Raw genomic sequence first — 26,256 nt, 5'->3', positions numbered from 1 at the left:
TGTACAGGAAACCTGTGAGGTTTCTTCAATTTTGCCGTGAATATACTCCAAAATTAGAGCCTATTTTAAAAATTACAACTCATTCATAAAAAACAAGTAGCCCAATAAAAATTAAGCAAAATATGTGAGCAGAAAATTTACAAAAGAAGATATATTAATAGCCAATAAGCTCATGCAAAAGAGACCAATATCAACAGCCATCAGGAAAATTCAAATTCAAACCGTGGTGAGATACCACCACATACCTAGCAGAATGATCAAAATGAAACCACTAAATAGAAAATATTAACAAAGGGGCAGAACAACAAGAAGTCTCATAGATTGTTGGTAGGAGTGTGAAATTGTACAGCTACCTTAGTAAAAGCTCTGGCAGTCCTCATAAAAGTAAACATCCATTGATGCAGCATTTCAGTTCTAGGTATTTACCAAAGAGAGTTAAAAACATATTCACAATGACTTGTACAAAAATATTCGTAGCAGTTGTATTTATAATAGCCCAAAACAGGAAAAAAACACAGGTGTCCATCAATAGGAGATCTGACGAATAAACTTACTCAATTGCAAACTGCTCAGCAATAAGAAGGAAAGAACTCATGTTACATGCTACAACCTGGATGAATCTGAGAGCAAAGTGAGAAAAGTCTTACACAAAAGGGCATACAATGCACAAGTTCATTTAAATGAAGTTCTAGAATAGGCAAAACTAATCTACGGAGGAGGAAAAAGGATTAAAGCAGTGATTATTTTGAGAGCAGAGGATGGGAGCAAGGATTGACTAGGAAGGGACCTGAGGGGACTCTGTGGTATGACAGTAATGTTTCACATTTTGTTAGGGGTTTGAGTTGCACAGGTGAATGCATTTGTCAGAACTTATCCAATAGTATTGATACACTTAAACTGGTATTTTCATATAACGTAAGTTTTACTTCAAAGGGAAAAACAAAGAACTGTAATGAATACCTAACTCCAGCACAAGGACGAACTTTTTCTTAAGGGACCAAATAGTTTAGGCTTTGTCGACATACGGTCACTGTCACAACCACTCAACTCCAAGACTGTAGTACAAAAGCAGCCACAGACAATTTGTGAATGAATGGGCATGGCTGTGTTCCACTAGAACTGTATTTACAAAAATAGGAAAATGACCCACAGGACATGGTTTGTTGATCTCTGCGTCTAGTTAATGATACCATGTTGCCGTATTTGCGGTAAAGTTATTCCTGCAACTTTCTCTGAATGCATAGAAAATATGACAGATTGATGGATGGAGAAAGGGTTGGGTGGATGGATAGATACTGATAAAACAAACATAGAATAGTAATTTTAATTATATAACCTAAGTGGTAGGTATATGGTTAGTCACAGTAAGCTTTTTCAAACTTCTTCCCATTCTTGAAAATTTTTATAATAAACTCTTGTTGGGGGAACATACAAATAAAAAAATAAGTGGGTTCACAGATCCTGTTCATAGCTTACTAGGCAAAATAGAGCTAATACGGCCATAAATTAAGAAACACAGTGTAGATGAAACTTTCAAAGCTATTATGTGCTGCCCAGCAATCCCACAGGACCAAAGAAATGCCGCAGAAATGGGTCCTGCAGGTGTGTCTGTGGAGGATAGCAAAGGACCTCCAGTCCTAGACTATGATCACCATACCTCCCTAGAACAAAATAAAAACACTGGATGCTGTTTAATAGTGTGTGTGTTTCATAATATAATATATGGGTTTTAGACCCAATTTAGCAATTGGTTAAAATAACAAAAGTTCTCATAATCCCATTTAAACCTAATTTTAAATACCCAAATAAGAAAAATAATCTGTGGTATAAAAGGAAATATTAACTTTTCAAATAATGTTCTTTTATCTTTGATAACCTATACAGTTTAGGTTTACAGAGAACTATATATTTTAAAAACCTCACGTATCACCTTTACCATGAGCTGAATTCTAGAATTATTTAAAACTATTTTTATAAGAATTAAGAAAAACTCATATTTTATGTTATAAGAAAAACTTTTATATTCTTATAAGAAAAACGATTATATTCCATTCTTTTAAAAAGTTTTACTATCATTGCAAAGATATATTTGAATTTGTGTAATGATACTATTTTATCTAATTACAATGTTATACACTTTTAAAAATCAATACTACATCTTAATCACTTTGCCTCAAGCTTTAGTAGACTTCAAATATTGACACAGTGATGTTTTTAATGTTCTAATAGATTTTCAAACTTAGCTCTGAAAACTTCTCAAGGCATTGATTACATGATGAAAGATATTAATCTGGAGCACTGACAAATTATTTCAAGTGTAAGTTAATCAAAAATTTTATTACTACTCATGAAATAAGGATTGTTGAATGGAGACAAGATTCCAGCATGACTACTTTTTCCATAAACATTTTCAAGCACCTTGTATCTGAAGGCAAAACATTTGCTTATTTAAAGCAGTCTCTAGGGAAATACTCATATTTTAACATTTAATTGTAGTTATAAGAGATGCATCACTATTATTAAAACCACTAGCCTTCAATTATTATGCTAGGCAACATTTTGCCCCTCTTTCCCTATGAGGCTTATAGTATTATTATTATTTCCATTTTACAGATGAGGAAACTGAGACCACACAGCTAGCAGGTTAGCAGGGCCAGTGTTCAAACACAACCAGTCTGATTCCAGAGATCTTAAATTAAACCAAGCGATATAGCTAAGATAGTGTCTGCCTATATAACATTTCAATTTTGATGTGAATTGATCCCATTTTATCTCTTTACTAGGCTATCAAATGGCAAAATAAGAAAAGAGAAGGAAGAAAGAAAGAGGGAGGAAATGGAGGAGAAAAGAAAAGGGGTGGAGACCCTGATGTTGTCTAACTTCAAGACGAGGTGGCAAGAAGAAGAGAATCAGAGCCACATATAACATAAAAAGAAAATATCAAGTATGCTGCCCATGATGGAGACTAAGGTAAGTAGCTGTATACTGTGAAAAATCTTCCTCTAAGTAAAAGGAAAAAAACAGTGAGGAGGTTCTAAAAGGGAAATGGAATTACAATGGCTAAAATTTGGGAACCAGATTTAATATCATCATCTAACACAACTGTATCCATAATAAATGTTTCATGTAATTGCAGTGAGTCGGTCCTGTTTGTGAAGTCTGGCTCCCCCCGTTTTTATTTTTAGTGATAAAGTTGGCTTATTCCTAACAATTGTTAAACACTCTTTTTTAAAACTTATTTTTGTCATCAAAGCCAAGGACAATAAACTCCATTTTACTTACATAAGAGTTAAAATTAGGAACACCAAAATTATTCAGAAATGTACTAAACATCAACTTTTATCAGGTATTTTATGACAAGCTCTACTTACAATATCTTACTTAGCTCTCAAATCCTATCTTATGATAGATTTTAGAGTTGAGAAAACCAAGGTTTAACAAAGTAAATTGCTCAAGATTATATAGCTAGTGACAGCACCAGCATTCTAACCACATGTATAGTATTTATGTAAACATTTCCAAACCACTAACATCTAATCACTTTAAATTGTCTCTAGGGAATACTCATATTTAACATTTACTTGTATTTATTTGAGAGAAGTATGAATTTTATTAAAAAATCACCAGCCTTCAATTAGTTATACCAGGCAAAAGATTACCTCTTTTCATACCATGTGTAAGGCCATCAGGTGAAGGCAGGCACAGAGTCAGTTTTTGCTTTACTAAAATATCTTAATCACCTGGTATAAAATGGCAAGTGAATGAACTTCATTAGTTAACAACTAAAGAAATGAATAAATGTCTGGCTCCAGAACTCCCATCAGAGCTTTCTAGTCAGCCGAAGAATTCAAGTATTACTAGAGAAAGCTAAAATCAGTCTAAACAAAAGCAAAGATATTTGACAAATTAATCTATGGAGTACTATGCTTAAATTTCACAGTTTCCTTACAGAGTCAAAATAGCTAGAAAATCCCAATTATTATCTAGATAGACCTTTGAGGTCCTAGGAACCCAATTATAAGTATCTGACATTTTAGAATCATAAATATCTTGAATATAGTTAAAGAATGTATAAAATTAGACATCATCATCCTTAATATCTAACCATCAGCTCTGATTCTACTGTCCTTACCAACCACTTGACCAAAAAAAAAAAAAAAGTTCAAAGCACTTACCAGACATATCACCGTTGTGGTCATGAAATGGAGGTGATGGGCCAGTTATCCCACTCCTCTTTGCCCAGCCAAGTCGCAGACTCTGATCTTGCATCATACTACAGAGTCCATCCTCAAAATCACATCTTTCATAGTTTGAGCCTAATGGGAGAAAAAAGAAATCCACTTTCACAACCCCACATGTGGCTTTTTAAGAAATAAAACAATAGGTGAAAAAGAAAGCTTAGGAACAAATTACAAAGAGATTAACATCAGGATAATTTCTCACAATTTAAGTCTACTTCATCAATGCAAAGCTTTTTTGCATATGACATTCAAATAAATCACCACATATTAAAAACCAGTGTGGTCATACAGAAAGAATGCCACTCATGAGGTCAGAAGACTGAGGACCTAATCTTGATTTTGTCTCTTATTAACTGAGGGCCTTGCTAAACCACTTAACCACACCAAGCCATTTTCTTCACCTATGAAATTGAAATAATGGCATGCTGCCCTTTCTCCCTCAAATGACTGCTGTGAGAATCTTATGACATAATATATATATATAAATACAACTCTTAGGCACCACAAAATATGAGGCATTATTATTAAGGTTACATCTTCACATCCACCTTAATGTTCCAGCCATATCAGAATTTCAGGTTTGGGCAGACCATTTCAGAGAGGGACCCTCTGATACAAATTCAGCCATCGTGGCTGCGACGGAACCCTGGAATTAAGCATAGCACCTCCCTGTTGAATCTCAATGTTCTTGAAATCCCTGGTGTTTTTAATCACAACAAGGCATTTTCTGGCTTTTTTTTTTCCTTTTCTTTTTCTCTTGGTATAAGTGATCCAAGAGGCTTGGGAGAGGGAGAAAAACCTGGACACTTGGTTGCTCACAATAACCCCTCAAGGGGGGCTTTATTCCATTATCCACCATCTGTAAATGTCACTCTCTAAAAAAACAAATTAATTCAATGGCAACCATACCGTCCCTGGGTTGTAGCTCTTAGTAACTGGAGATGTTCCTTTGACAAGCTTGTTCTTGTGCTAACTGGTTGCATCAGCCACAGTGGTTATTCTGATGAATAGATAGACAGTGCCTGGCAACCCAGTCACAAAAACATAATTTTTAAGTCACATTTCGGAAAAATATTACTTAGTAATAATACATCTGGTGCATATCCTTGAGAACATCCATGTGAGTACTGAAAGCTGAATTAGAAACTACACTTTTAAACATTATCTAAACCTGCTTTATTACCAATGGTCTATTTTATTATTTTCAGTCCTAGATTCCTTATTTTGAAAGATTTTACAAAGCAGCTGTATTCTGTAATGTTAACAGGTATCTTCATAGCCACGATTTACTGAGGGAGATCAGTGCTAGGCATTCTAACCGCGGTAGTTTATTTACTCCTCAAAAAAACCTTACGAAGCAGGCAGCCAGTGAACGTTGGGGCCAAGATCGGAACCAGGTCTTTTTTGACTCCAGAACCTGAATTCTTAAAGCTCTGTTCCAAGGTCTCATTGTTAAGCCACTAACCCACTTTTACCTCTAGAATTAGAGGCCTGTCAGCGTTTCTAATACTGAGGAAACCAGTATTTCCAGGCAGAATTCATGTCATTCTATCTAAAAGCTGAGAAACTTGATTAGTCTGTGAATCATACCGTGCTTAAATTTACAATTGCCTTAAGGCCTTTGAAATATTTAGAATATCCAGAATATCCCAATCATTACCTCATGGACCCCTAGTGGTCCAGGGCAGCTGGTTAAACAGAAAATGAACTCAATTATAGTTATTTGTATATGAATGTGCATGTCATTCAACTAGTTATGCATGTGTATCTTCATAGGTATGTATGTTTTCAAGTCTCTTTTAGTCCCAGCATTTTTTCCAATGATCTACTTGTGATTACAAAATATTCTAAACTATTTTTTATCACCATATTTCAGCAATTATGTGTATGAAATGTACACACACACTCACATAGGTGTCAAACAGTTTTCAAATACCAAGAAATTACCTTGCATTACAATTACTTAGTTGATGTCTGTTTCCAATGTTCTTTGTTCTCTTTAATAAACAAGGATGATGATGATGTATTCTGGAAGTGTTAGAACTAGAAAAATAGCTAAACGAAACATTTTTATTTCTGAATAGTCTCAACAGGGGTTCCTTTTGTTACAAAATGAATCTAATGAGCATACATTTTTCAACTAATTGTTATTAAAAAAGCAATCATGAACTTCTCATAACTGCCAGATTATTCAAAAATGCATCAGAAAATTTTCTAAGTATTCATTTTCCTCCCAGTAGAGAATTGTGTATTTTAAACCATTTGAACAATTTTTCCTGAATTGTGGTTGATTTGCCTTTTATAATCTCATATCCCACACATCTACATTCAAATCTGATAGTACTTACTATACTAAAGTGTGTCTGCGTGGAGATTCTCCTCCTACCACAGCAATGCTGCAGTTGGACAACATATGGAACGGGAGGAATGGGATGCAGGAACTTAGGAGAATCCATGTTCCTCGGCTTTTTGAACTTGAGCAACTCATCATTTTGTTTTTAATTTTGTGATCCCACAGGTCCAGCATACTGCAGTGAAAAAGAGAGGGTATCTCCATGTTGTGCTTTGAGGTTGCTTGGAAGACCCAATTATCTTCTGAATTGGCTTCCACCATGCCAGATTCTCTCATTAAAATTTTACTGCAGAGCCATTCGTGGATTCAATCATTAACACCGTAAGTGAAGAAAAATATTAAACTATATCCTCAAGTGACAGTTAACATAGGGCATGCTTCTGAGAAAATGGTAAGGAATAGAAAAAAATTTTAATAGTGGTAGTGGTGAAGAAATTGATGCAGAACTCGGGATTAACTTAGTATGAGTAGATCATCACAATATAAAGTTCTTAGAAGACAGGGAAACTGTAAGAGTTAGGAGAACTCTAAAAAGGAGAGGTAGAAGGTATTAAAAGCAAGCCATTTATTTCACAATTTTGCCTGGGCCTGTATTAATATTGCACGTTTCTTTTCCTCCTGAAAGTTCTATGAGGCACAGTTGTAGACTTTCCTAATGTTAAATCCTGCTTTTCTTGGAAAACTGTGCCAAAATATAAAATGCATCATTTTAACCATTTCACGTATATAGTTCTGTGATAAAAACAGTAATTCACATTGATATGCAACCATCACTACCATCCAAGTCCACAACTGTTTCATTTTCCCCAGCTGAAACTTTTCATTCCTCCCTCCCCTCAGCCCCTCGGAACCACCATTCTACTTTCTGTCTAAAAATTTGACTACTCCAGGTACCTCATGTAAGTGGAATCATGCAATATTTGTCCTTTTGTGATTGGTTTATTTCACTTAGTATAATTGTCCTCAGGGTTCAGCCATGTTGTAGCATGTGTCAGAATCTCCTTCCTTTTAAAGCTGAGTAATATTCCACTTATGTATCTACCATATTTTATGTATGCATTCACCTGCTGGAGGATACTTGGGTTGCTTCCACTTTTTGGCTATCGGGAATAAGGTTGTTATCAACATGGGTGTACAAAAATCTGTTGGAGTCCCTTTTTTCATTTCTTTTTGATATGTCTCCAGATTTGAATGGCTGTATTATACAGTAATTCTATTTCTAATATTGAATGGAATTGCCATACCATTTCCACAGAAGCAAAAAGGCTTTACATTCCCACCACCAATGCACAAGTGTTCCAATTTCTCAACATCTTTGCCAATACTTGTTATTTTCTTGGGTTTTGTTTGTTTGTTTATAATAGCCATCCCAATAGATGTGAGGTGGTATCTCATTGTGGTTTTGACTTGCATTTTCCAAATGATCAATGATATTGAACATCTTTTCATGTGCTTATTGGACATCTGGATATCTTCTCTAGAGAAGTGGCCATTCAGGCCCTTTGTTCATTGCTTGTTTTTTGTTGTTGAATTGTACGAGTTCTTTATTTATTCTGCATGTCAATGTCTTAGATATATAGTTTGAAAACATTTTCTTCCATTCCATGGATTGACTTCTCATTCTGATAGTGTCCTTTGATACACAAAAGTTTTTCATTTTGATGAGCTGTAATTTATCTAGTTTTTCTTTGTGGCCTGTGATTGCCAAAAAATCATTGCCAAATCCAATGTTATGAGGCTTTTCCCCTGTGTTTTCTTCTAAGAGTTTTATAGTTCTAGCTCTTACATTTAGGTCTTTAACCTATTTTGAGTAAATTTTGGATATGCTGTAAGGTAGGGGTCCAAATTTAATCTTTTTGCATATAGATGTCCAGTTTTTACCACACTGTTGAAAAGACTATTCTTTCCCCATTGAATGGTCTTGGCACCCTTGTCAAAAATCATCTGACCATCTATGAGACAGCTAATTTCTAGGCTCTCTATTGTATTTCATTGGCCTATGTGTCTGTCTTTATGCCAATTCCATATTCTTAATTACTGTAGCTTTGTAGTAAGTTTTGAAATCATTAAGTGTGAGGGCTATAAGATGGTTCTTTTTCAAGATTGTTTTGGATATTTAGGGTCCCTTAAGATTCCATATGCATTCTAGGATGAATTTTACTATTTCTGCAAAAAATATTCTTGGGATTTTGAGAGGGATTACTTTGAATCTATAGATCACTTTGGGTACTACTGACATCTAAACAATATTAATTCTTCCAACCCATGAACATGAGGTGTCTTTCCATTTATTTGCATCTTCTTTAATTTCTTCCAGCAACAATTTTTTGTTTTCATAACCTTGGTTATGTTTAGTCCTGAGTATTTTATATTGCTTGAGGCTATTATGAATGGACTTTGTTTTATTTCCTTTTTAGATTGTTCATCATTAGTGCACAGAAATGCAACTGATTTTTGTGTGTTGATTTTGAATCCTGCAACTTTGCTTAATTTGTTTCTTTGTTCTGACATTCTTTTCATAGACTTTTGGAGTTTTCTACATTTAGGATCACATTTTCTGTGAACAGAGATAATCTGACTTGTTCATTTCCAGTCTGAATTTCTTTTATTTCTTTTTCTTATCTACTTGCTCTGGCTTGGGCTTCCAGTACTATGTTGACAGAAGTGATGAAAGAGGGCTTTCGGTCTGTCACCGTTGAGTATGACGTTAGTTGTGGGTTTCTCATATACAGCCATTTGCGTGTTAAGGTAATTTCTTTCTATTCCAAGATTGCTAAGTGCTTTTATCTCCTTCCCTTCTTGAGGAAGCTATTTATTACATAGTTACAAAATTTTACATACATTTTACTGTTTAGAAAATGATTTCCTTCTTGTAGATAGCATATAAAAACATTTGTACAAAGAATTACCTCCCTTACTCTCATTTAATGTAAAAATTAATGGCCAGTTCCTGCAAAGGATGAAATAAATTCAAAATAGTCCAATTAAATGAAAGTAAAATTTATTCTCAAAAGTAGATTTCCATGAAAGAGTGCTATTATTTGGCCTGGCAATGTGAAACCATTAATTAATTTTTATCAGGGAAATGTTTATCTTTCACACTGAACTAATTTTATTAGTTTCATTGAAACAAAAACAGGAAAAACTGTAAATCAGAAAGGTATGTGATAGCATATGGAATTACAACTTCCATAGCTCACACCAGAATTATCTAATATTACTTAAGTTGGAATCTTGCCATATAGTTGCCTTTAATCTCAAACCATTGAGCACATCTTTGGCAAGAATTTGACATAGATACCATCATTGTCACATGAGAAAAAGATTTCCAAACCATATTTTAACTATAACACTGTTTCAAGATTAGTAAATTTCACAGAATTTGTTATAATAGCCCAAACTGAGACATTTTGCTATGATGAATAGGAGTTTTAGTTGATTAATAAAAAATATGTTTAAAACATTTTGCATCCAATGTAGTGGTAAGATAAATATTGCACATGAAATCTCACATTTCACTCTATTAATGCTTATCTTCAAGTATTTTAATGAACTTCTACAACTACTTTTAAAAGTAGTTGACATTTATGTCATCCTACTGAAGAAACAATGTACTTACTATCATCTGATTAAACACTACCACCTCTCAGATTTTCAGAATGCACCTCTAATGTAATTTTCACACATTTCACATACAAATTTAGATTTATATGAAGTAAAGACCTTTTGAAAAAATTATTATTCCTAAATCCAAAAAAGTTTGCAAAAGAAGTTAGGTAATACTTCAAAACTTTATGATATATTTCATCAAATCAAAGTATTAAAAATAGACCAAATGGAAATGTTCTTAAGCAAGACATGTACGTAGGGGAGAAATTATTTAACTGAATATATTTTTCCATTTTGAGTCACAGTAATTTTAGCTCTAAAAGTAAATGTATGGAACAGTTCATGTTAATACTAACTTCAGGTATGCTACAGTAATTATCTAATTACTGGAGTAATTTCTGAGAAAATACTGGAGTATTTTCTGGTAATATTCCAATGGTAGGAACCCACTGCAGGGGATATATCTCAACATTGTAACACTGTATCAACAGTACAGTTTATAGTCTTATGGTTGACTTGGACCTGAATAGCAACATAAGTAATATTACTGTTTTACTGTTGAGTAAAATTAGAACAGAGTAAAGCCTTTATATATCAAATAATTCTGAACAATTACTAGAAGAGAAACTAAATTATTGCTGTGCTTAATAGAATGAGGAAGACCAGGCAATGGGGTTCTGCGTAGAAGCAGACATTGAAACGCTAGAAACATAATTTTTTAAAAATACCCAGATCAGTACCACAACATGTACTTTCCTGGCTCAGGATATTAATAAATTCTAATAAAGAGAGATTCTTGTCAACATTAGAACCAAATAGTTGTTACACCTAAAAATTATTTTTCTTGCTCACGATTTATTGTGTTCAATATTGTGTATAAATAGAATTTATTTCATTGTGAAGATTTAGTCTTTTTAAATCTAATATCTTTAAAAAATACTGAGTTAAAATAATAGGTTCAAGTATTCTGAAAAACAGGTCCATCATGTAAAATTAAAAAATTTTCAAAAACACTATTAATAGAATCAGTTGCATCCAAATTTCAACTTCAACTATGCCAATTTCATTTTAAAAAGTCAACATATTAATCTATTTCTTTAAAGCTCACACCATTTGTACTTTAAAGAGGGTCACAGATTAATTTTTTTCCCGAAATGTGACTACTGAAACATCATTATAAAGTCAGCTTCAGTAAGAACAAAAAATCTTGTCTATATTTTTAGCATCACAAATTTTCAAGAGAAAAACTGCTTGGCCATCATTATTCCTCCACAATATTTTCCCCCTAGTGGGTGTACAAAAGAAACTCACGCTTTAAAGTGATTCTCAATTTTATCTACAGGTTATCCCATTTTAAATAAAATACCAAAGTGGAAACTTCTCAGAAATGAAAAGCGAAAGAGCCAAAAGGTGACCTCCCAGTGTAACATTTAAAATGAAATTTGTTTATTTGACAAATCTGTTCCTTCACTCTCCTCTAAGGCTGGGCTTATTAGTATCTTTCATGTAGCTGAGACCTTGCCCACTGGGCGGCTTCCCCTTCTTTCGCATTAACCTTTTCCCTGAAGCAGGACTACGCATGTTATCACAGCAACCACGCAGAAAGGAAGCTTCAGAGGGATTAGTGATGGAAGGGACTTTGCATTTCTTGTCAAACCAACCGAGTGGTTCATCTTAGCTGCTCACCAAAGAACAGCAAGGGCTTTCCCCAGACAGGCCAGAGAAAGGACAGCACATCCACATGTAGCGTCTCTGGGGAAATGGGACAAATATAAAATGAATCCCCGTCTTAGGAATTGTTAAACACAAAGTGCAATCAAACAGCACCATCACAATTCCCAAACTATGGGAGAAAAATCTTCCACCTGTTTCCTTCTAAAGAGAAGAAATTATTCAGTAATCACTCCTCTTGTTTTAAAGTAATAACGACTGAATATTTGAATAGAATTCCAACAATGGTAAAATCAAACATGTAGAACCTTATGTAAGAGAAAAAAATGAAGAATTCTGTAAACACTAATTACTATAGTATCTGAATAAAAAGTAGAAAATACGTTTGAGCATATTGCTCTAAAATACTAGACTTAGTGCCTCCAAATAATTGACTCAATAGTTACTAAAAATCAACATGAATGAACCTATTTAATTGTATGATAATGTTTTTTATGAAAGGTGACTGTAGGAAGGGTGCTAGTTCCATTGATGAAATGCAGTCTTCTTTCAGGATGTGATACTGATAATAGAAACTACAGAAACATGCATGTCTCTACCCATATCTTCCCTTGGTGAACTTTTACTAATGTTATACCTGGAGTATTTTCCTGCCAGTGAGATCAGTTTATCTCACTTTATGACCTCTTATAATAAACTGGAGGTTCAAAATCACACAATTAGTAGATGGTTTACCCAGGATCCAAGTCTAGGCCCTGCACTCTCTGATGCTTGCACTCTTTCCTCTGCCTTAGAATCAAAGGATATAAGTCATTTATGCTCTGTGTATGAGAGGTACCAACTCACTTGGTGGTAGTGTCCTATAAGCAAAAATAAAATCTTCTCACCCAACCTAAACTTCATTTCCAATATTCCCATACTGAACTCAAACTTAAGCTCATAATTTCCATCACAGCATTTTAAAACTGCAGTCACAAGCTTCTTTCAAATCTTGTTTCACTGATATACCATTAAAAGCTACCTTTCTACATTTCACTCCTTCTTTATAATCGGTAAAACTGATTCAAAATACATCCCATTTAGTTAGAATCTTAGCAATTTGATACCATTTAATTAGAGTTATTTTTATTTGTGGATCTGTCTCTTTCTTAAAAAGAGTATTTTAGTTTCTGACTGACTCTAAGCGCATATAAATGGGATCCGTGCAGGGCCAGGTGTCTTAGCCTTCCCAGGCGGCTCAGCAGCCTCTGGACTAAAGGTGGACAGGACTTGGAGGAGGGAGAGGAAGGGAACTTACATTGTTGTTCATCGCTCATGTCGCCACACTGATCTGTGAAGTCACACACATTGTCAGGAGGCAAGGAGACCCCATTGTCACACTGAAAGGCTTCCATTCCTTGCTGAACCAGTACAGAGGTGAAAACGCAGGAAATCCAAAGGATACCAAAAGCTTCATTCTTCAGGAAAGCTAACATTCTGGCCAGGCAGAGGAGCACTGTTTGGTAGGTCTTCTTAGAGATCAGGCCGTTGTAACGGGTGGGTTCATAATTAAAAACATTCTTTCTCTTTTCTCTATTTTTTGATTTCCAGATTTGCCTCTTATGACTGAAAGTGCTGGTAACTATCCGCAACTCTTAACAAATGAGTCCAAGGCAGTTCATTTACTCTTTCAGGGGAGTGTCTTTAGAAAATATTTAACTTGAACAATTGCACCATTTCTCTATCTAGCTAAGCACAGATGTTTATTGCCCTATGTATACCATGTTTAAACAATTTAAGCCCTTATGATAAATTTTTCTTTCAGGACATAGCATTAACTACTAAAGGGCAGGCACATAAATGGGAGGAAAATTACAATAAAGTTATAAGTAACATAAAAAGGTTCTATATTAATTCCTATGCTTAATCATGTTCATGTAATTTAGAACATTACTGTCACTAAAACTCATTCAAATACTTCAGGCCCAATTATTAGAATTGTTTCATGAGAATGAAATGCTTGTCCTCTATCACTGAATGGAAACTTTGCATTGCTTGCTTAGATAAACTGAAAACCACAGGATTTTAAAAACTGAAGGGACATCGGGCATCATTATTTTCCAAATCACATTACTTGGACCCAAGAAAGTTAAGGGATACTTATGAGGAAACACAGTAATTTGGTATTAGAAACTGGAATTCAAATATCCTGCTACCGGGTGCAGTGTTTCTTCCTCTGCAGTACACGGATTTTCACGTCAATGCATCTTCATGCGCTTTTACAAGTGAAACATACAATTTCAGGATCCATATTCAGAATGAACAGTACACTAAAGTTCAGAACACCTGAACTTTATATTATAAATAATAACATTTTATGAAGGTGAATAATTATAGAAATTATATGGAGTTAAATATTCAAAATATTCCTTTATACTTGATTTCTTAAAGGCATCTTGAAGTTCTATTCAACTATCTTCTTTTAATTTCTGCACTATAACTGCAAGAGACGGAGACACCAAGACTTTAAGAAGAGACTGGAGAACGCAGGGTGGAAAGAACCATAGATCAGGGACAGAAAACGCTTCTGTGCTTTTAAAGAAGATACAAAGAAAGCAGATTTTCCAAATATTCTAAGAAAAATGACTCAGTAAAAACAATATTCTAAGATATGAGCATTCAGAATTCTAGGAGGAAAATCCATCATTTGCCCAATTACAATTGACCACTCCACACAATTTAGCATTTCATTGCTCTGTGCTCCATTCCAATTTCAGAAATATTTATTCTCCTTACCTCTCTGCTTTGTAAATGAATTCTAAGAAACACATTGCCTACTTCTCTCTTTGTATATCTCTTAAATGTTGACTCTCCTTATAGTTCCACATTAGTCCTCCTCTCTGCTCAGATTATACATTTTTCTAGGTTTTCTCTTCATGCTCATAATTTCAAGTAATATCTATACGTTGTTATCTCCCCAATCTGTATCTGAAGTCCTGATATGACATGTTACTCAAACCAATATCTTAAGTGTTCTTCCAGCACACACACACACAACACATAGCCTAATTGACTTGTCTACTTGAATCAAAAACTAATTTCATCTTCCCTCCCCCCACCCAACCAACCAGTCTGTCTTTACTCCCCTATTCTATATTGCAGTGAACTGCGCCTTCTTGCTGTCCATCTCGCCAAGCCAGGAACCTATATGTTGGTCCTGGACTACCCTTACCCGTTCTAGCCATCAATCATCAAGTCTCACACATTCTATATATGTCAAGACTCCATCAATTCTCAACTCAGCAATACCCTGAACCAGATGTTTCCACTACCCAAAACTCGTTTCCCATTCTTCAGGCAGAGTGATCGTTCTGAAGCATAAAGCCACGCCTACATATTTCCGGAAGCGCCATATTTCCTAGCACGGCTTGCAAACACAGCTCACCTTCCGCAGTTCACTGCTGATTACATCTTCCTCTGTGTTCTCAGTCAAGATCTTACTCAGTTATTACACTAGCAGTTTTCTGAACATGCCACCTGTAGACTCCTGATCTGAGATCCCTTTCCCACCCCAAGCACCAGGTGAATACTAATTATTCTTTAGTTTCCAGCTTCAAGGACTACTGCTAAAGTATCCTGGCTTATTTTCTCAGGCTGAGTTAAATTTCATTCCTGGGTTCTCTCACAGCCTTCTGTTCTCACTGATCTTAGCACTTCTGGGGCTGGTGTGGTCATTGCAGGCTTACTTCAGTGATTCCTCCATTAGTCTGTAAGATTGGAGCTGGATTGTGACTTTCTCACTATTGTATCCCCAGTTACTAGCAAAGTTCCTGGCAGATAGATGTTGCTCAATAAGTAATTCCTTATTGAATGTATTTTATCAGGGCTTACCATCATTTCAATTTTTGCTAGGCACATGTAAATAAATGCAAGATGTGAATTTTTTTTTTTTTTTTTTTTTTTTTTTTGTGGTACGCGGGCCTCTCACCGTTGCGGCCTCTCCCGCTGCGGAGCACAGGTTCCGGACGCACAGGCTCAGCGGCCATGGCTCACGGGCCCAGCCGCTCCGTGGCATGTGGGATCTTCCCGGACGGGGGCACGAACCCGTTGTCCCCTGCATCGGCAGGCGGACTCTCAACCAGTGCGCCACCAGGGAAGCCCAAGATGTGAAATTTTTAAATGCCATTACATAAAAGATATATAGAGAAAGGGCCCAAATTTGCTGTCTCACTGAAATAAGAGATACTTATCCAAAAAGAAAAAATAAGATATACATTTCTTGTGTTAAATGTGGCTTTTCTATTTCTAAATCTCATGCTATTTTTAAAGGCCCTTTAGATTTTGAAATTGCAATTTGTGTTTCATTGGCAATGCACTACACCATCCCCCTACACTGAATAAATAAGGAATGCATCATATCAAAGCTCATTCCAGGTTTTCCTTTTTAAGGAAGGACGGAAGGAAGGAAGGAAGAGAGTAAAAATGAGAAAAAGTTAAGAAGAAGGAAGAGAAAGATGAAGCAGAAGAGTGTAAAAAGGCACGCAAACACAGAAACATTTCAGTTTTACATCCGGATTCTGAATTTAGGTCCCGTAACATTTTATACGTTCACTATTTTCCATTTAGAAAAAAAAAAATCACATATTTCATTGCTGTCATAGCTGTTTACTGCCTAGTTTCAGCTGGGAAACTCCTTTATTAACTGTTACCACCTACTAAAAATAACATTACTCGGGCTTCCCTGGTGGCGCAGTGGTTGAGAGTCCGCCTGCCGATGCAGGGGACACGGGTTTGTGTCCCGGTCTGGGAAGATCCCACATGCCGTGGAGCGGCTGCGCCCGTGAGCCATGGCCGCTGAGCCTGCGCTCCGCAACGGGAGAGGCCACAACAGTGAGAGGCCCGCGTACCGCAAAAAAAAAAAAAAAAAAAAACATACTGTTTCAAGTGCCATTCATCATTTAGACAAGAAATGAACTGGAATGGTGGCACCTAAGGTAAATCAGTACAATCCAGTAGTATAATAGTTTATAAAGTAAATTTATATTTTGTTGCCAAAAGATAAAATTATATTCAACTGATAATTTCTCTATCACTTTTTCTCTACATATACCAAAAGGGGCAAAAAAATAAACTGGTAGCAACCAGAGTTTTTTTTATCTAGTTTATTGAGGAAAGCTAACACGTCTGAGAGATCCAGTGCTGTAACACTGGGCTGCGGGCATCATACATATTGTCTCATTATGTCCAAAACATCTTGCATTGTTCCCTACTTCTACTTTAAAAAAAATATTACTCAGTTGTCCAAGATCACAAATGATGGAGCTTGACTATATAATTTTAATTGAATTATATTGCTTCTGGATGAGACTTCCAAGAGGCAAAGTGAGAGAGCAAATTCATTTTAAAAAGAAATGACATACTGTTTTATCTTTTTTAAAAGACTGAGCACCTACTTTACACTAGATATTGGGCGTAGGGAGATAGGAGAGATACAATGAAAGATAAGACAATACACCTAACTTACAAGGATTTACAACCTGGGAAGTGCATATACGACCTTTATAAAAAATGTACACACACTGCTTCTACTTTGGTCTTAAAAAGAGTGGATTATGTTTTCTATAAAAAAAATAAGCCAACTCTCAAGCTACAAAGAAGGTAGATGCTGGATGGAGTGAGATATAAAATGCTTTAAAATATATAAATGAGGGGCTTCCCTGGTGTCGCAGTGGTTGAGAGTCCGCCTGCCGATGCAGGGGACATGGGTTCGTGCCCTGGTCTGGGAAGATCCCACATGCTGCGGAGCGGCTAGGCCCGTGAGCCATGACCACTGAGCCTGCGCGTCTGGAGCCTGTGCTCCGCAACGGGAGAGGCCACAACAGTGAGAGGCCCGTGTACCGCAAAAAATAAAATAAAATAAAATAAAATATATAAATGAGCCCTGAGCCTACAAAATGCAGAGCAAATTCCCAGGAGTTGAAAGGGAGATAGAAGGAGACATAGCCAATGCAACAGAGTTTATTATTGAATGACTGTCCTAAAGAATATTTTAAGGAAAATTCCAGAATTAATGTGGAATAATCATTGAAAGAAAGTATGAGATGCAAGAAGAAGGGGTGAGTAAATACTGAAGCTCTACTGCAGATTAAAGTGACCCAGAACCCTAATCTTGAAAGATGAACTGAGAAAGGTCATTAAAAGATTTCTATTTACATAAGATAGGGAAATAGAAGTGCTATCACTACAGAAAGCCAGAGGAAGAGTATGCTAGGAAAAAAATTCCTGGCACCTTCAATAAGGATTCCCATAGATTCTGACCATCCAAATAAGAGCTCTCAGCGAAAAATTAACCAGCAAATGACAAACAAGACTCTATGACTCAGGGCCAGCACAAAAAAATAAGCGAAGGTACAATTACATACCTGATAATGTCATATATTGGCAGTATGTCATCGTGAATACAAAATAATTATGTATCAAGTGTTAAAAAGATTAAATTTTTAAAATAAGCTCTAGGAAGAAGAGACTAGCCATGCTTTTGTTAAAGTGACCAGGAAAAATATAATCACTGAGAATGAAAGAAAAGTAGATGGTATAAGTAGGAAGAAAATAAACAAATGAATAAAGAATTTAGTGAATTGGAAGACAGGTATTTTTTAAATGTACAAAATGTACCATAGAGATGTATGCACACATTTTACAATATAGTTTAAGACTGTGGAACATAGCATGGTAGGGTCCAAAATATGACTAAATGAAACTTACAGGGGAGATTTTAAAAAAAGAATGGAGTGGCAGTATTTGAAATAAAACTTTTCCAGAAGTGAAGAAAGTCATGCACTCTGAGGATTCAGATGACTGCAATGACTGCAAGTACTTCGAATCCCTTACCCCTCCCCTCCACCTTCCCTTGATAAAAGAAGTAGTCCTTTCAATTATTCCAATTCTCTACAATCTCTTCTAGAAAACAGAAGCAGAGGGAATGCTTCCTAACTTATTCTGTGAGGATAGCATTACCCTATTACCAAAATCAGACAAAGACAGTAAAAGAACGAAAAGTTACAAACCAATCTCTCATGAACATAGATATAAAAATCCTCAACGAACTACTAGAGAATTAAATCCAAAAATGTATAAAAATAATTATATGCCACTGTATGTATTACCAAGTGGAATTTATTCCAGGTATGTAAAATCAGTTCAATATTCAAAAATCAATTAATATAGTCCATCACATCAAGAATCTAGAGAAGTTATATGATCATATCAACTGATGCAGTAAAAGCATTGGACAAAATCCAACATTAATTATAATAAAAACTCTCAGAAAACTAGGAAAATAAAGAAATTATCAACTTGATAAAGAACATCTACCAAAAACCTATAGCTAACATCATACTTAATGGTGAGAAACTAGGTGTTTTCTCCCTAAGATTAGAAACAAGGCAAGGATGTCCTCTCTTCCTATTCAATATCACACTGGAAGACCCAGCTAATGCAGTAAGACAAAAAAAGAAAAGAAAAGATATACTGATTGGGAAGGAAGAAATAAAACTGCCTTTGTTCACAGGTGACATAATTTTACATGTAGAAAATCTTTTAAAAATCACACATAAAAAACCCCTGAAACTAATAAGTGGTTGAAGTAAGGTTGCAGGATGCAAGGTTAATATACAAAGTTAATTGATTTCCTATATACCAGAAATAAACAATTAGCATTTGAAATTAAAAACACAGAACTATTTTTATTAGCACCCAAAAAATGAAATGTATAGATATAAATCTAAAAACATATGTACAAGAGTAGTATAAAGAAACCTATAAAATTTTGATTAAAAAATCATAGAAAATATATATAGAGTGATATCCCATGTTTATGGATAGGAAGACAATGTTGTTAACAGCTCTTCCCAACTTGATGTATGGATTCAACACAATTCTAATCAAAATTCCACCAAGCTATTTTATGAATATCCACAAAGTAATTCTAAAGTTCATATGGAAAGGCAAAGACCCACAATAACCAACACAATACTGAAGAACAACAACACTGGAAGACTTCACAACAGTGTGAATACACCACCTGACTTCACAAGTTAGTATAAAGCTACAGTAATCAAAACAATGTAGTACTGGTAAAAGAATAGGCAAATTAATCAATGGAACAGAATGGAGAGTCTGGAAATAAACCCACACAAATACAGTAAGTTGGTTTCTGGCAAAGGAGCAGAGGCAATTCAATGGAGAAAGAATAACCTTTACAACAAATCTGTTGGAAAAAATGGACAACCACATGCAAAAAAAATATTAATATAAACATGGACTTTAGAACTTTCATGAAAATTAACTCAAAATAGATTATAAACCTAAACGTAAGAAGTTTAACTATAAATTCTAGAAAATAACATTGGGGAAAATCTAGGTGACCTTGGGTTTAGCAATGACTTTTTAGATATAACACCCAAAGCACTATACATAAAAGAAAAAAATGGATGTTTGATTTTATTAAAATTAAAAATATGTCTCTGAAATTCTGTTAAGTGAATGAAAAGACAAGCCACAGACTGAGAGAAACTCTTTGCAAAACATTTATCTGATAAAAGACTTGTAATCCAATATAACAAAGAACTCTGAAAACTCAACAACTAAAAAAAAATCTAATTCAAAAATGGACAAAAGAAAAATGGATTATAGCCTTTAATCCAAGACCGGAAACCATAAAACTCACAGAAGAAAGCACAGGGAGTACGCTTCTGGATGTTGGTCTTGGCAATTTTTTGTTTGTTTGTTTCTGGATTTGACACCAAAAACAAAGGCTGCAAAAGCAAAACTAAACAAGTGGGACTATATCAAACTAAAAACCTTCTGCAAAGCAAAGGAAACCAACAACAAAATGAAAAGGCAACCTATGGAGTGGGAGAAAATATTTGCAAATCACATATCAGATAAAAGGCTAATATCCAAAATATATTTTTTTAAAAACTCACACAGCTCAATAACAAAACCCCCCACAAATAATCCAATTTAAAAAATGGGCAGGGGCTTCCCTGGTGGCACAGTGGTTGAGAGTCCACCTGCCGATGCAGGGCACACGGGTTCATGCCCCGGTCTGGGAAGATCCCACATGCCGCGGAGCGGCTGGGCCCGTGAGCCATGGCCGCTGAGCCTGCGCATCCGGAGCCTGTGCTCCGCAACGGGAGAGGCCACAACAGTGAGAGGCCTGCGTACCACAAAAAAAAAAAAAAAAAAAAAAAGGGCAGAAGAATCAAATAAACATTTATCCAGAGAAGACACATAAATGGTCAAAAGGTACATGAAAAGGTGTTCAACATTACCTGGGAAATGCAAATCCAAATCACAATGAGATATCACCTCACACCTGTTAGAATGGTTGTCATCAAAAGACAAGAGAAAATTGTGGGTGAAGATGTAGAAAAAAGGGAACTCTTGTGCGCTGTTGGAAATGTAAACTGTTACAGCCACTCTAGAAAGCAGTATGTAGTTTCCTCAAAAAATTAAAACTACCATATGATCTAGTAATCCCACTTCTGGGTATATATCCAAAGGAAATGAACACCAGGTATCAAAGACATCTCTGCACACCCATAGTGATTGGAGCGTTATTCACAGCAGTCAAGATACGGAAACAACCTAAGTGTGTCAACAGATAAGTGGATAAAGAAGATGTGGTGCACGTATACCATGGAGTATTGTTCAGCCATGAGAAAGAAGAAAATGGCGCCATTTGGGACAACATAGATGGACCCTGAGGGTGTTACGTGCAGTGAGCCAGACAGAGAAAGACAAATCGTGTATGTCACTTGTATATGGAATCCAAAAATGCTGATCTCATAGAAATGGAGAATAGAAGGGTGATTACCAGGGACTGGAGAAGGGGGAAATGAGGAGATGTTGGTCAAAGCATACAAAGTTTGACTTAAAAGATGAATAAATTCTGGGGATATGATGCACAGCATGGCAATTATACTTAATAATACTGTAGTAATAATACCTGAAAATTGCTAAGAGGATAGCTCTTAAATGTTCTCATCACAAAAAAAGAAATGGTAATTATATGACATAACAGAGGTGTTAGCTAATTCCATGGTGGCAATCATTTTTCAATATATAAATGCATCAAATCAACATGTTTGATACTTTAAACTTACACAGTGTTATACATCAATTGTATCCCTATTAATCTGGGGAAAAAATTATAATGAGGGAAGGGTATGAATAGTTACCTCACCTAGAAGATATACAGATGGCAAATAAGCATATGAATCGATGCTCAACATAACACGTGTGCAGGTCACTGTGAGTTAAAACAATGATATAATACTACACATCTATTAAAATGGCTAAAATCCAAAAAAGGAGGAACTTTCATGCCCTGCTGGTGGGAACGCAGAACGGCGCAGCCACTGTGGAAGACAGTTTGGCAGCTCCTTACAAAACTAAACACACTCCACCTTACGATCCTGCAATCACACTCCTTGGTATTTAACCAAATTTTTTGAAAACTGGGTCCACACAAGTTATTTATAACACTTTATTTATAATCACCAAAAACTGGAAAATATGAAGAAGTCATTCAACAGCTGAGCTGATAAACAAATCGTAGTACATCTATACAATGGAACAGTATTTAGTGATAAGAAGAAATGAGCTACGAAAAGACATGGAGGAAATTAAATACTCTAAGTAAAAGAAGTAAGATTTGATTCCAACTGTATGACATTTCAGAAAAGGCAAAACTATAGAGTGGGATAGAGAGGGTGGGAGGGAGACGCAAGAGGGAGGAGATATGGGGATATATGTATATATATGGCTGATTCACTTCGTTATAAAGCAGAAACTAACACACCAGTGTAGAGCAATTATACTCTTAATAAAGATGCTTAAAAAGTAAAGATTTCAAAGTAATTAAAAAAAAAACTATAGAGAAAGTGAAAAGATAAGTAGTTGCTAGGGTTCCAAGGAAGGAAGAAATTGATGGGGCACAGAATTTTTAGGGTGTTGAAAGTATCCTATATGATACTGTGAAAGTGGATACCTGACGTTATGCATTTGTCCAGTCCTGCACAACACAGAGTGAACCCTACTGTAAACCATGGACCTTAGTGAATAATAATGGCAATATTGGTTCATCAGTTCTAACAAACATACCACACTACTGCAAGATGCTAATAACAGGAGAACCTGTGGGGGTGAAGCAGGGGAGAGGGGTTATGCCAAACTCTCTGTACTTCCTGTGCAAAGAGCAATCCTCGGTAACCCTAAAACTGCTCTAAAAAGTAAAGTCTATAAAATAAATTTTTTTTAAAAGTAAAGTCTATTAATATAAAAAAATTAGGCTGAGTCCAGGAACTGAGCAAGAGATCATGATTTTTACTGGGCTGACAACCATCAACCTTCTGCACCTCCATTTCTCCCTTTTCTGCTGGCAGATGTGAAGCAACGCCCTCATTGGCTGCCCATCTGTGTTCCCCTTTCCGATGCCAAGCTCTAATAACCATATCCACAACTTCCTGCCGGTCAAGGCCGTTCAGCTGCCCCTCTGACCTTGAGGATCATTATGGAACCTCAGTTACAGACTCTTGGCTTCTGGCAGTTAGATCCTGCTACCTGGTCTCTATTATTTCAGGGCCCCACCAGTCCCTTGGATAAGAATGAGCCACATTCTGTGACAACTTATCTTATCAAAAGGTCTGGACTGCAAAGGAGAGTCACCACTGAACGCGGTGTTGGTGGTGACCCTTTCATCAGCACATTCCTCATGGTCTTGGTCAGTGATGTGCCCTCTGGGCTCCCCCCAACCCTCTAACGTGTCTCCCTCAGCAATATTCTCTGCCCCGGAAACTCGGGCACATCTGCTTTGGTTGCCTTTGTCCGTCACTTTCTCCAGGCTTGTAAGAAAGTGACGAGAAATGAGTTCACCCCACCCCCTGGACTCTTTGCTAGGGTTTAAAATCCTGTGTTGTGAAAAAGTTCTCCCAAGTCCTTGAAGCACTGCTGATTCAGGCCAACATTCCAGAACCTTCAAAATCCAGTCCTGGGGCTCTCCTTAGGCTCTGCACGGTATGGCATGTATGACTGATTCCTACAACTTCTAGAGTGTATAATTTCTTTCCTTTGTTATCAAGCCCAGCCCATCCATGGCCAGGTTATGCTGGGATTTAACTCTAGTTATGGGCCTGGCAGCCAAGGAGAGGAGACAGGGACAGCTCCTAAGGAGGGCATCTGTTGCCTTCGAGGAGAGATCTCTGCAGCATCTTGTAGCATGGGGGAAGCGCTGGCCCTTGGAGGACCCTCTCCTACTTTCCCCCAGCCCCCCAAAGGAAAGATTTCGGAGAGGGCGGGGGAAGAGACTGGGGTAGCATGTGGGGAAAGGGGCACCAAATACAAGAGAAAGTGCCAAGGTGCAGCTGTTGGAGCCGCCCTGGTGAGAGACTGAGTAGAAAAATAGACAGTGGCCAGATCACATGAGATGATAGAACTTGACCCGCCACTTCTGTGGCAACCAGGCCAGGAAACTAAACCACAACCACTGCAGCAACTGGCACAGAATGGCTAGGACTTGCTCTGTAACTGCCAGCTTCTCTCCTTTTATGCCCCTGCTTCCAACTCAAGACCAACCAAAGAGAGTCAAACACGGCCCCCAAACCAATCAGACAACATGCCTCACGTGTTATTCGCGAGTCCCCCTCCAGTTTCCCCATGACAACAACATCCAATGAGGCCACACCCAAAGCCCTTTTTTCCATTATAAAACTTCCCTACTTCCCTGCCTGCCTTTGAGTCTGTGCAAATGATGGCGACTAACTCTCTTGCTAGACCAAGCTGGGAATAAAGAGCCTCTGTGTGTTCTCATGTGGGTGGTCTTTGTTTACTTCCACATCGGTAAGAAGGTTAACAGCCGTTCCCCATGCCTTCCAGCTGTTCTACCCATCCTGGGAGAAAGGATGCGTCAACTCAGGATTTCAGAGACGAAAGTGCATTAAACGTGTTTAAAGTACAGATCCTCAGTGTGTGCAGAAATTTATGTTAATTCTAGCAGCTAGCCACTCTTTTCGTGAATGTCATAGCACTGCCAGCTTGGGGCGGGGACAGCCAGTACACCTGCCGAGAGGGGCTCCCAGCCAGCCCGTTACACCCACAACCAGGATCCCACCCCGCTCCCCATGACACCAGAGTGGAGAGAGAGGTCAACAGAAGGTCAACCTTCCCTCACCGCTTGACGATACCACACCACCGATAGGTTCTGAGGGTTCGGGGCATCCACGTGGATATTTTAGTCTCACATTTCAGGGTCTAAGGTTTTCCCAGCCAGGGCCTGACCTGAGAATAGCAGGCCTGCCTCTGAGCCTTGAACTGCTTCCTAAGGACCTGCAGTTTCTCATCATCCCTCTGCAGGGCACTAATACCACTTAGCAGTAACCAGCCAACTCTGCTGTCTTTGAAAGCTTTGGTTTCAAATAACCTAATCGTTGCATCCTCGAGGGCATTTATTTCCCGGGTCACTACTGGTAAAATCATTAGCAGTTGGGCTGTCACCTTGTGTCAGGAATTATTTTGCCCCACATACCATTCTGAGTGGTGTCCGTTTTACTCACAAGGTCATGAGTGCACCAGTCCCCAAACCCCATCTTACCACCTTCTCTCCTAGACCATTCTTGTTATGCAGGTCTAAGAGCAGATGCTAAAATGGAAGACAAGATACTAATGAGGCAGTAGGAGGGGCGATCCTCATGAAGAATAAAGGGCTGGGAGACGCAGGAGCAGGAAAAGTCTTCTAATACCTCGTAGAGAAGCGAGAAGGGAGCTTGGATAGCAAGAATCTGGGAGTAGAGCACAGAAAATTTTCCAGAAACCACCCCTTCGCTGTTTAGACATTATAACAAAGCTAATGACATCACCTTAGAGAAAGTTTTGTGCTATAATGGCCTTTTTTCCCCCCAAACTAAACATATAATTTTTGCCTTTAAGACTTGAGAATGTTTTGCCGACAATTTTGTTCCCACAGGACTTGGGTATATAGTGTGATGACTACAGTCTTAGTTGAAGAAGAGCCATCCAGAGACCCTGAAGTAATCAAAACTGTATGATCTCTCAAACTGTGGGGTTCTATTGCTTTCCTCCACAGTGGGGTGGGTGTTTGTTATTACTGGTTTCTGCCATAAAATAAATACAACTCTATAGAGAGCTAACTGTGCAGAAGTGAGGGTGTAAAGAGGTTAGATTTCCCACAAATATTAGAGTATCTCTTTCAAGGTATCTATGAGCACAAGGTTAAACTTCTTCTCAGCCAAAGTCTTGACAGCAGGTGGAGGCAGGTGATGATCTCAATCGACCACCGACCCCACGTTCAAAGTCCATCCCACTGAAAAGTGACCTTGCGAG

General features: G+C 37.0%; 1 protein-coding gene across 12 annotated transcripts in view; it reads right to left on the bottom strand.

Annotated features, from left to right (window-relative positions):
• MALRD1 (MAM and LDL receptor class A domain containing 1) overlaps positions 1–26,256 on the bottom strand; it is a gene marked incomplete at its 5' end in the record, with an annotated part of 1,062,652 nt that overhangs the window by 829,084 nt on the left and 207,312 nt on the right. For 11 of the 12 annotated variants that reach the window (XM_079915185.1, XM_079915179.1, XM_079915188.1 and 8 more), the window contains one exon: positions 4,176–4,316. In XM_079915185.1, the coding sequence (XP_079771311.1) occupies positions 4,176–4,272 (97 nt within the window). Of the gene's footprint in view, positions 1–4,175; positions 4,317–13,171; positions 13,350–26,256 lie in introns of those variants that run through there. The other variant, XM_079915183.1, reaches the window with a different exon arrangement.

The sequence above is a fragment of the Stenella coeruleoalba genome (genome assembly GCF_951394435.1).
Source record: "Stenella coeruleoalba genome assembly, chromosome: 2".
NCBI lineage: Eukaryota > Metazoa > Chordata > Mammalia > Artiodactyla > Delphinidae > Stenella > Stenella coeruleoalba.
This window is presented reverse-complemented; position numbering and strand designations above follow the sequence as displayed.